The 12,192-nt window shown below is 33.0% G+C and overlaps 1 protein-coding gene across 1 annotated transcript; it reads left to right on the top strand.

Annotated features, from left to right (window-relative positions):
- The first annotated feature begins 280 nt into the window (after nucleotides 1-280).
- On the top strand, nucleotides 281-11,010 carry LOC139872515 (vacuolar protein sorting-associated protein 54, chloroplastic). The gene is made up of 20 exons (XM_071860407.1): nucleotides 281-1,127; nucleotides 2,483-2,545; nucleotides 3,450-3,529; nucleotides 4,441-4,558; nucleotides 4,644-4,718; nucleotides 4,841-4,997; nucleotides 5,319-5,407; nucleotides 6,772-7,019; nucleotides 7,384-7,555; nucleotides 7,645-7,728; nucleotides 7,825-7,971; nucleotides 8,083-8,171; nucleotides 8,578-8,731; nucleotides 8,890-8,971; nucleotides 9,138-9,217; nucleotides 9,303-9,464; nucleotides 9,612-9,679; nucleotides 9,809-9,889; nucleotides 10,485-10,688; nucleotides 10,756-11,010. The coding sequence occupies exons 1-19, from the start codon at nucleotides 303-305 to the stop codon at nucleotides 10,621-10,623; spliced, it is 2,913 nt and encodes a 970-aa protein (XP_071716508.1). The 5' UTR covers nucleotides 281-302; the 3' UTR covers nucleotides 10,624-10,688; nucleotides 10,756-11,010.
- The last annotated feature ends 1,182 nt before the right edge of the window (nucleotides 11,011-12,192 follow it).

The following is a 12,192-nucleotide window of genomic DNA, read 5'->3' as shown; positions in this document are numbered from 1 at the left end:
GTTTTTAATAAAAATAATAATAAAATAAAATAATTAAAAAGGGAGTTATTGATATTATTGAATTCTTAAGATATTGAAAGTGAAACCATCGCAGCAGAGTGCATAAACACACACAGCTCCATTAGCCCCTCCATTTTCGATCTAAATCCAATCCAATCCAATGCAACCAGCTTGATTCCATTTCTTATAATAATTAGGGTTTTCGATTTCATTTCACCAACACTTATACATACAATTCAAATCAACATCAACATCATATATGATTCACATTTAAAGATTCAGATTCAGATCGTGATTAATTAATGGATGCAAAGCCTTCTTCCAGTACTAGATCGGGAACAAGGTTGAACCCTAACCGACAAAATTCATCATCATTATTATCAAAATCACTTTCAGATGCAACTACTCAAAATCTATCTTCAATTCTTAATAATCCTCATGATGTATCTGATGGTTCATGGATCGGTTGGTGGTCTTCTTCAACTACTTCCGTACAACTTCCTGAATTTGCTACGCCACCGTCCGGTAACAAAACCCTAGCTGTTGATATTACTCGATCTGATTTCAATTCGTATTTGTCATCAATTTCGGATCATTATTCTCGTTTCGAAGACATTAGGAATCATGCTAATAAGGAGAGTGATGATAATAATGCTAGTTATAATGATAATGATGTAACTGATAGACATGAGAGGGCCGGTGAAGCGTTGGTTGCGTGTTTACGCGAAGTGCCTGCATTGTATTTTAAGGAGGATTTTGCACTTGAAGATGGAGCTACTTTTAGGGCTGCGAGTCCGTACTCTACGGTTGCGGAGAATAGTGTTTTACAGGAGAAGTTGTCACAGTATTTAGATGTGGTGGAGCTTCATTTGGTTAAGGAGATCTCGTTGAGGTCGAATTCGTTTTTTGAAGCTCAAGGTCAGTTGGAGGATTTGAATTTGAAGATTGTTGAAGGGTGTAATAGGATCAGGGAATTGAAGGAGACAATTAGACTTTTGAATGTTGATTTAGTGGATTCGGCTTGTCAAATTCACGATTTGAATATTACTCGAAGCGATTTGTTGGCTTTGCAGGAGAAGCTCAGACTTATATTATATGTTAACCAGTCTCTTGCTGCCCTTAAGTTGGTATTCCTTCTGTTAATTTGATTTCTTGTGTTATAACTTGATTGCCTACAGTTAGATAAAGTGTTATACTGTTATTGTTAATAAACAGTAGCTTTAAGATACTAGTCAAGTTTATATACCCTGTTGAAGTGACTTTTTTGATCTTTGGAATTCTATATCCTTACTTATTATGCATCTAAAGTATTTCAAGATTATTGTAGAAATAGATATTAATGAAAACTAGGAAACAAGAGTTAATCACAACGTGACTCGTTCGTGACTACCAATTTTCTTTTCGATCCAATTGGTCATCTGATCTAGAAATGAAATAGAAAAAGAACAATCACAAGGTTACCAACTTTACTACCTGCCATGACCGCATTGATATAAGAAAAGATATGTAGTAAGTACGTATGTGTGTTAAGTATGATATTATGGCTTGATTATGCCCTAAAGCAATCGGATTTGTAGATATTATTGTAAGATAACTGATTGTAGATATATTTACAAGTCTACATCTGCTTCTGGTCCCTAAAGTTGCAACAAGTACTATGCAAATGGACATCCTTAAACCTGCTACATGAGACCAAAGTTTATTAACATATTTGCCAGTGTTGAAGCTACTAGTTGGCGTTTGTTCAAAGTGTAGAAGGTGATACTTGATTAGAATCTTTTTCTGTCACTATACGCAACAATGCAACAAACTTATATTAATATCTGCAATCAGGCACCAACATTTTGTGCTTCAATTTACTTCAACTAATAATACACTAGTACATAAGAAAAGTTGAAACTTGAAACATAGAATACAGAACTGATGTTGGCAAATGAAAAAGAGGCCTATTTTATAAATAAACCAGTATTGTGATATGATTAGGAGTGTAGATCTATACATATGTTGGTTATTTGCATTACCACCAATGTAACATAATTTCATGCATATCACTTTCTTGAAATTTGTTTCAAGATCTTCTAGATTTGACTTTGAGCAAGCGAGTTATATTTGAAATCGTGCTTTAGTTTTTTTTTTTTTTTTTTTTTTTTTTTTTTTTTTTTTTTGAAGTTTTGCTTTGGATATATAATATAAAAGGTCTTATGGTGCCAAATCATGCCATGTCTTTGTTTACTCGGGAAATTTTCTTGTTTAAGACAGATCGCTTCCTTCAGCCAGCATGGGCCTAGGTTATTAGTTTATAGCATAAATGAATTTTGGTTTGATGGCAACTGAAAGTAAGTGAATCATAAAGTGAATAAAGATATATAGTTAAAGTAATGGCTGTCTTCTCTGTTTATTGTTTAATCATCAGAAAATATGCTCTGTTTTGATGTTTGAGCCTATGAAGTGACTGTAATTCTCTTGTTGATTTGTTTTATAGCTTGTCGCATCTGCCGATTGTGCTGGAGCTTTAGATGTCACTGATGATTTGAAGCATTTTCTGGTATGTGAACACAGTACTGCCTCACACTTGATCCTTGTTATATGAGCATCTGAATATATAGTTAATTGTTCTGTTTGTTGCTGTCATTTTATTAGAAGAATATGTTAATAGCTTAATGGCGTGGTAAATATAAATAATGCTGGTATTGAAATATGCTTAAGTAATTCTTAATTATTTATAAATTAAATTAAATTTCAGTAGACAACTAAATTACCGATTTTCTACTAAATACAGATTTTTGGATTCCTTAAAAGAGTAAGATCAAAGGATTTCTAGGGTTTTATGTACATAAATATGTAAAAGACATGGCTCATTAGCCTATTTATTCAATTGAGAATACACGGGCCTTAAAAACAATGTATTATTACTTCTTGTTCATGAAGCGCTCAAATGCGCTAAAGCGCCCTAGTCTGATGCACTAAGTTGAGAGGACTCAAATTTCAGTTTTATGTGAAACGAGGTGCTATATATGATCAAGTTAATAGATGCTATAATGTGTAAAAGTCTTAAGATTGATCCACCTCTTTATACTATTTGTATACTTTAGCTCGTGCTATGGTTCCCGAGAAAGGGCTTGGTTGTTATAATTGACAATGACATTGGTCAAATCCAATTAAATGTCTTGCCAATTCAGAACTTCAGGATGTTAATAATTAATGAGTTAGCAGTAGTTTTATTATTAAATAAAAAGGTTAAATATTGTTTATGTGCAATTTATTTACCGAATTCATAAACACTGATGATGTAGATGTCATGTGCATTATTTATGCTGTTGGTCAACTTTTTAGATCTTTGCCTGTCTCACGAGTTTGGTGTTCACTATCTTTGATGTTTAGTTACAATTATTTATTTTATTTTTTCAATTCATAGCATGTCTAATGTATCTAATCCTCTTTGAATATAGGATGGTGATCAACTGACCGGCCTACATTGTTTTCGTCACCTTGAGGATCATGTGGCTGCTGCAATAGATTCTGTAAATAGGTTAGCATATTTTTGTGTGTGTGTGTATTATGCTGATATGCATATATGAGGGCTATAGTATTTTTGAGGTATTTCATAGGACCAATCTGTATCCATTAGTTGGATTAACAATATCCTATAATATCATGGTTGTAAAAATTGGAATTGATCCCCAATTAATTGGTTTTGGGTATAAGGCCGTCCCGACTTGCCAAAATCGGTCAACGCCACTCAACGAGTAAAATTCAGCTAAAAGTCGGATTTAGTCGGCCAAAGTCACGCTTGGTCAACATTTTAATATGAATTAAAATTAGGGTTTTAGAGTATTTGAACAACTTAACGTTATGTTTATGTCTCTACAGTACACAAAGTTTATGTATGTTTATGGTTTTCTTCTGCATGTACACATATAATACTGAAATTTATTTTTATTTGAATGTATTAGAAGTCCAATCTAATTAAACCCCTGTTTGACAGATTAATCTCTACAAAGTCTGGCCGATTAATCCCCTATTAGTGACTTTTACAACCTTGCATATTATTAGTTATTAGTTATGACCATATGTTTGATTTATGTTTATTAAATTACATATACCCCTAACCACCATGAAAATGTCACGTTGAGCTTCTGTATAAGATACAATCACTTCATTGTCAATGTGTTTAAATGTTTAATCCATCTAGCTCAAATATTTGGTGGAGAAACATTTTAACCTGGTATTTTCCAGTTGAATTTAATCTTTAATAAAATTAAAAAATAAAAATATTTTGTTTAAACACAATAAGCGTATGTGATATTAAACTTAGTAGTAGATAAGTTCAGTGAACTGCTTGGATGCATAAGTAACTACTTTACATATGAAGTATTGTTGTATTCAGCCTTTGGTATACATAGCTTTCTCTGTTGTGACTTGTAGTGTTTATACTTGTAGCATTCTTTCAGCAGAGTTTTTACGTGTATCTATCAATGATGCTGGAGAAAAGGATGCGGTCATATTATCTAAAGCAAAAGCTATGATTACCTCTCCTATGAATGGAGAAGATAATGAAGTATGAATAAGTTGTATGCTAATTATTTTTGTCACTGATTGTGCATTGCACATCTGAGACTAATAGTGTTAATTGTGTGATGCAGGTACACTCGCATGAAGAAGATACATCTAGTTTCCATGATCGATTTCTACCTCTAATTATAGGTTTACTTAGAACTGTGAGCATCTCTATATATTTACTATTTAGTCTATTTGGGATATTTTAAATTGATGGTGTTACACTTTATACTATATATGTTGTCTCATGTATCTTTGTCTCATGTATCTTTGTGACTTGCAGGCAAAACTCCCTTCTGTTTTGAGAGTTTACCGTGATACAGTTACATCTGACATGAAAACTGCTATTAAGTCGGTTGTTGCGGATTTGCTTCCAGTTCTTCTTTCCAGATCATTGGACTCTGATTTTAAGTCAGGCGATCGTATTGTTGACGCAGACGGTGCGCATAACTTCTGTCTGCCTTAACTAGAATCTTTTTATCTGTTTAAACTAATAATTATATAATTATAATTATAATTATAATTATAATTATAATTATAATTATAATTATAATTATAATTATAATTATAATAATTATACATTTTAAAAGAAGTTGACAATACAATACAATGTAATAAAAATTGCCCATGATGAGTATTCTTGACTCCCCTTGGAGGCTGTGTGGGAGTTTGTTTACTTTATAACTTATTCTTCTTCAAACTATACAATAATTATAGAAAAATCAGAAATGCCTTTACTCAAATATTACGTGTTGGTGTAGGTGGAGGCTCATCACTTGCAAGTAAGTTGAGAAGCCTGTCATCTGAAGCCTTTGTTCAACTTCTTGGCACTATTTTCAAGATTGTACAGGTAATGTATACCTTATTGATTTCTCGTGCATCACCTTAATATGATTCAATGAATAGTTCTAGTCAGTTAGCTCAAACTTATCAAGTGAATAAACAAGGTTGAACAAGAAATATATATATATATATATATATATTGTTTCTTCCTTAAAGGGATAAATTTTATTAATTCTTCCATAGTGTTTTATATGGTATTATTCATGTGCTTGTTAAATGGTTCTTGTCTCCATACCCATTATCCTCATTATAATTTTTTTTTTCAAGCGAGCCCTCTTGTAGTATTCTTCTTAGACCATATATAACCCTGCCTGTGACGTCACAGGCAGATTGGCCACTTTTTGGCCAAAAAGTGCAATCTGCCTCTGACGTGGCAGTGTCACCCTCTGACACCAAAATAACCCTGACGCCCCTCCAGTGTCAAATAGGTCCCACCAGTTTTATTTTTTCTTTTTCTTTTTTTATTTTATTATGCATACAAATTATATTACATATAATTAAAAAACATATAAAAATTAACCATTACATAAAAAATTAACCATTACATAATTTATTGTGTTTGATGTGTTAAAAATGATAGGTTTTGATGGGTTTATATAGAAAAGAATATAAATAATTCAAATTAAAAAAACAAAACAAAACAAAACAAAAATCATTTGAATGAAAGTGTTAAAATGAGAGAAAAAATTGAGTTTGATGTGTTAAAAATGATAGGTTTTGATGGTTATATATAAAAGAAAATAAATAATTTAAATAAATAAAAAAAACAAAAACAAAAAAAAAAAAAAATTAATGAAAGTGTTAAAATGAGAGAAAATATTGAGTTTGATGGGTTAAAAATGATGGGTTTTGATGTGTTTATATAAAAAAGAATATAAATAATTTAAATAAAAAAAAACAAAAACAAAATTAAAATCATTAAAATACGTGGACCAATCAGAAACCCTGACGCATTTTTTTTTTTTCGTGAAAAAGTTGACTGACGCCCCTCCCGCGTCAGCCGTAACGCCCCACTAGGGGCGTCAGGGGGCATCACCCACTGCCAGCGCGTTTGACGGGACCCCTCTGACGCCGCGTTAAAAATGGTCTTACCAAATTACCAATTAATTCTTGGAACTAAGTGTGTATCTGTACTCCTTGAATGTAACCTTTCTCATTCATCCTAAATTACATAAGAGGAAGGCAAAACATATGATTTTATGCCATATTCAAATGTTATATGTTGGCTGGGCCAAAGTAGTAATATTATCTGTTGTGCTAAGTCCTATAAAAGTGGTCCACGTTTATTGATACTTTGAAAATTTTGCTTTATCATTAAAGTTAGCGTACCAATAAAATGTAACTTGATTTATATTCTACTAGTGAATGCAGGCACACTTACTTCGAGCTGCTGAAGTTAAAAAAGCTATTGAGTGGATAATGTCGAACCTTGATGGACACTATGCAGCTGACTCGGTCGCTGCTGCAATTGCTCATGGTGCTTTAAGCGCAGAATTGGATTCCGTGGGTGACGCTCAATCTTTTCCTCTTTCATCTCAAAGGAACGTGATCAAGGTTAACCCACTCCAGCCAAAATGGAACGATGCTACAACCTCATCAAATTTGTCAAAAAATTTCAGGTGATCTATTTTCATTCTGCTTTTGCTTATATATATTTTCATCAGGTCAACCCACCCAACTTGACCCGCCCAGTTTGCATCATATAGAAAATAGTATTCCGTCCAAGGTTGCAAAATCGCTACTCGGGGAGTACTCGGTCGAGACTTTTTAGGGAGTACTCGGGGAGTACCCGGATGTTGACTAAGTTTGACTTTTACCGATTTTGATTGACTGATTTTTCTAGTAAATCCGAGTTTTGACCGATTTTCTGAGTAATCGCGGGTTTGGGCGAGTTTGACCAAGTTTGACTGAGTTTGACCGAGTACTCGTTGGCTATGTTGCCACCTATAAGCTTATTAACACTTGCAATGTTCGCCTCAACAGAGCTGATGTGTTAAGAGAGAACACAGAAGCAGTTTTTGCCGCTTGTGATGCCGCTCACGGAAGATGGGCAAAGCTGCTCGGCGTCCGTGCTCTTCTCCATCCGAAGCTGAGGCTACAAGATTTTCTACACATATACAATGTGTCTCAAGAATTTGTTACTGCAACAGAGAAGGTACAAAATAGTTTCAAGTTAAAATTAATATCATTTAATCATTCTTATCTATATGTGGTTATGATGTGAATTTATGCTAACATAAACAGATTGGTGGAAGGTTGGGATACAGCATCCGCGGAACATTGCAGTCTCAAGCCAAAGCTTTTGTTGATTTCCAACATGAATCTCGGGTAATCTTTAGTTTGCCGAAGTTCCATTTCTGGTCGGGAACTTGCTTATGCTCAGTCAATCGGTTCGTAATAGTTCTTTTCATTGTTATATTGTAGATGACAAAACTGAGAGCATTGCTTGATCAAGAAACATGGGTTGAAGTAGATGTTCCTAATGAATTTCAAGCTATTGTGGATTCTTTATTTAGTATGGATTCTTTAAATGGCGAGTCGGATGATGGAAATGTAGATACTACTGGAAAGGTAAAGTTATGTACTTCTTCTCTCTTAAGGACTGATAGAATAAAGTTAGTGTGACAACTTTTTTTTTGTGTGTTTGTTTCTTTGATGGATGTTGTAATTTCTTTATTGCAGGTTAACAATGTTAATACAAAGCACGAAAACGAAAAATCTTCTACTCATTTGATTTCTTACAGAGGTGTTGGGTATCACATGGTAAACTGGTTAGTAACCTTGCACACCATCATTTTATCCTACAACTGTATAAACTAGAGTTGTATAAACTAGAGGGGGGTAGCGGGTAATCCTTGTACTATGGTTTGGAGTTTTATAGATCTGATACATTTTTTATACATACATAGCTTGTCAATTATGATTAGTAGAAAGTTATATTTTTCAGTAGTATTCTAATAAAATCATATAGAAAGATCAAGAGTTTTATGTGTGAAGAATAAACTTTAGGTGACATTAACCTGATCGGCCTGTTGACTAGTTAGTTGCTTATGTACGCTTTGTGATGTACAACACCATCATGTAGGTACCCGTGTGAACCATCATTTCTATTGACATGCACCTGTGTGAATTTGGGCAAGTTTTTTTTATATTAGTTATGATCTATTTGTTTGACAGCGGCTTAATCTTGCTGAAGTTGCTATCAGAGTACATTGACATGAACACTGTTCTGCCGGCACTTTCCTCCGAGGTTATTCATCGTGTTCTTGAAATGTTGAAATTCTTCAACACAAGGGCTTGCCAGCTTGTTCTTGGTGCTGGTGCCATGCAGGTAATTTCATTTATAGATCTATCTATTAAAATATTTATATATTATTATGTATACATTTTGGATATTAATGAGTATAAATTCCATTCCATCTCTTCTTTATGAAGTTGATTCATTTGTTCTAGGTAATGGGTTGTAATTCTGTTTAATCGGTATTGCAGGTCTCTGGTTTAAAGTCAATTACAGCTAAACATTTGGCGCTGGCGAGTCAAGTTATCAGTTTTGTGCATGCTATCATTCCTGGTATGCCCTGTTTACTTCTGTTGATGTTTCAATTGATTGTATTAGACGTCATCATATATATAATGGCCTTGGGTGCATATGTTAAGGCTATTATTTTAATATATTTCTTCAATGAGAATACATTTTTACTTATATTAATAACTTGTTTTTCCTGTGCGTATCTAAGAAATTAGGAGGATTCTTTTCTTGAAAGTACCTGAGACACGTAAAGGATTACTTATATCAGAAATTGACCGAGTCTCACAGGTAGTATTCTTAACGTAATGCACATAATGAGAGCATTAGTTACCTTATAGTTTATCATTGATATATCTTCGGAAATGAATTTTAGGATTATAAAGTGCACCGAGATGAGATACACACAAAGCTGGTGCAAATAATGAGGGAAAGGTTGTTAGTTCATCTTCGTGGACTGCCACAGATTATTGAAACATGGAACAGGGTCGATGAAACCGATGCCCTACCTAGTCAGTTTGCTCGATCACTCTCAAAGGTAATTTAATGTACATTCGATTCATTTATAGGATATTGGCTGTAGTTGGCAATATGCTAGTATACAACACGCCTCTCTCTCTGTTCCTATGATAATTAACTTATTATTGAATTTCATCTTTAATTTGTATATTACATATGTTTTTAGGAAGTTGGATATCTTCAACGCGTACTTTCTCGGACTTTGCACGAGGCCGATGTTCAAGAGATATTCAAGTGAGCCTTTATTATCATATTCAAGCGAAATTGTGTTAGCTTATTAAAAGGCTAGATATAACAAACATATTATATTCACTAATATTGCTATTAACAAATTTAATTGTGGTGGTTGTATTTCTCTTGCAGAGAAGTGACTATCATCTTCGACATACAAATCTCTGATGCTTTTTCAACTGTGGATTTTAGCACTCCACAAACGAAAGCCAGGTACTTAAACTTATTCGTGGTGTTTTATGTTTACCCTGTAGATGAATGATCATTACTCGTTGCAAATCTAACGTATTAAAGTTTTTACATTGATACCATCTTCTTGTAAATCATACGTACAAATATAATAAATATGTGTGATCCTTTGGGTTAGAAGGTAATTACAATCCATTTACCTAATTGAGGGTGTATAGTATTACATTTTACACCCAACGGTGCAATATCTCAATCATGTTAGATCTAAACGCCCTTTGAAACAAATCAAATGGGCTCAAAAGCTGTCCAAAGTGTATTCAGTTGCTAAATCATTGTAGATTAGAAAATAATTAAATTGATTCTTCTTGGCATCATATTTAGTTCCAAAATAATTACATATAATTTTAATAGTGTAACCGAAAAGTGTGGGCCAGTCACCCCCCCCCCCCCCCCCCCCCCCCCCCCCCCCCTCCCCCTCTGATACATTTGAATAAGGTGCTTGTTTTGTGCCCGACCTGTCCGTATGCCTTTCAACTTTGGTTAAACGGTTGTAGGCTAGTAGCTATTCTTGGTTTGTTAATCTTATGAGACATGATTCTGATCTCAATCTTTGTTGCAGGCTTAATCGAGATATTGAGCACATTCTTGGATGCATTAGATCATTGCCTTCTGCCAAGTTAATTGAGCCTGGGACCCCGATTGCAGGACAACTCGAGTCCTTGGTCCAAAAAATATCTGCTGAAACGGAACAATCGTAAATGGTATATTAGCTAATCTCAATGAACATTCACAAAGACCGATCACATTGTGCAAATGACTCAAGGTAAGGTCTTTTCAGACAACTTTTTTTTTTTTTTTTTTTTTTTTTTTTGATATTAACTTTTTTATAGATATTTATTGGCATCGCAGGTGCTTCATCTTTGCAATTATTAATACAAATTTTGTGAGGAGACTACTTATGGCAGTAGGAATACGGGAATGTATGTATAATTTAATGGTACAGAAGATGTAACAGGTTGTTTGATTTTGTTGGTAGTGAATTTGATTTGTTGTTGAAAAAGATAAACGTTGGTTACAATTTTCTGTATTGATCCCAGCAGTACAATCAAGGACAATTTTGAAGATTTGATACACATGAATATAAACCCAAATTGAAATTGAATGATATGCATTGAAGTCGCCTTAGATTTATGGTTTTTTATATGAATTCATATAGGGAAAATTTCATTAAAAAGTAACATTTTTACCTCAGTTTCATTATTTAGATAATCTATGTTTATTTTGACGTTTAAAAGGTTGTCTTAAAAAGATTGTTTTATCAAATGTTAATAGAACTCTGTTAAAAATTTAACGATGCTTCATTTTTTTTAAGTAAATCATATGCAAGCTTAATCATTGACACTTATTTGAGGATATGGAAGACCTCGTGAATGATGATTTTTACGAACGGGATATTAACTTAATTTTCGTTATGTTAGTAATATGATCGTAAAAGATTAACGGCACACGTATGTGCTAATTATCAGGCTTGCACATGTTCTTTATCCTTAGGTAAGTGCCAATGATTAATTTTAAATATGGTTTACTTTTAAAAAATAAAAATAAAGCATTGTTAATTTTTTGATAGAGTTTTAACTTAAAAGTAACGAAACTCTTCTTTTTATTATTATTTAATAAAACAATTATTTAAACGTCAAAATAAATATAAATTACCCATTGGTAAAAATGTTACCTTTTAATGTAATTTGCCCATTCATATATCGATCTCAGGTTTCTATTTATCATCATTACATGCACAACCATTCAAATTGAAACAGTATATGTACAATTCTTTTCGATCATCATCTCTAGGTTATCAACATTAATATGTAATGTGTAATATATAATATGTATGCGTATGTGAATGTGTGTATATACATATATAAACATATGTTCTTGTACACATTACATTTATAGACGTGTTAAAATGCTTTTAAAATGGGAATGTTGAACGATCAATGATCTTATTTGAATCATATAAATTGTCAAATTCTCAAAATTGAAATATTCACAACTCAAATCTGTACATAAATGATTATGATAATGTTGACTTCAATACTTAATTCAAATGTTATTCAACGTTATTTATTGCAATATAGAAGAGTAAATTATAGATGATTGACCTGCATATCTAATATCAGTAAAGATGGCTTCTATTCAAATCTCAATAGCAACACATTGAAGTAAAAGGAAAGGTCGAAAGCGGTATGAGATAGCCCTGTTAGGACGTATACATGTGATAAAAATACTTGCTCTTCCTGCATAACTTGAATGAAAATTTTCATTCG

The sequence above is a fragment of the Rutidosis leptorrhynchoides genome, chromosome 1, assembly GCF_046630445.1.
Source record: "Rutidosis leptorrhynchoides isolate AG116_Rl617_1_P2 chromosome 1, CSIRO_AGI_Rlap_v1, whole genome shotgun sequence".
Taxonomy (NCBI): Eukaryota; Viridiplantae; Streptophyta; class Magnoliopsida; order Asterales; family Asteraceae; genus Rutidosis; species Rutidosis leptorrhynchoides.
This window is presented reverse-complemented; position numbering and strand designations above follow the sequence as displayed.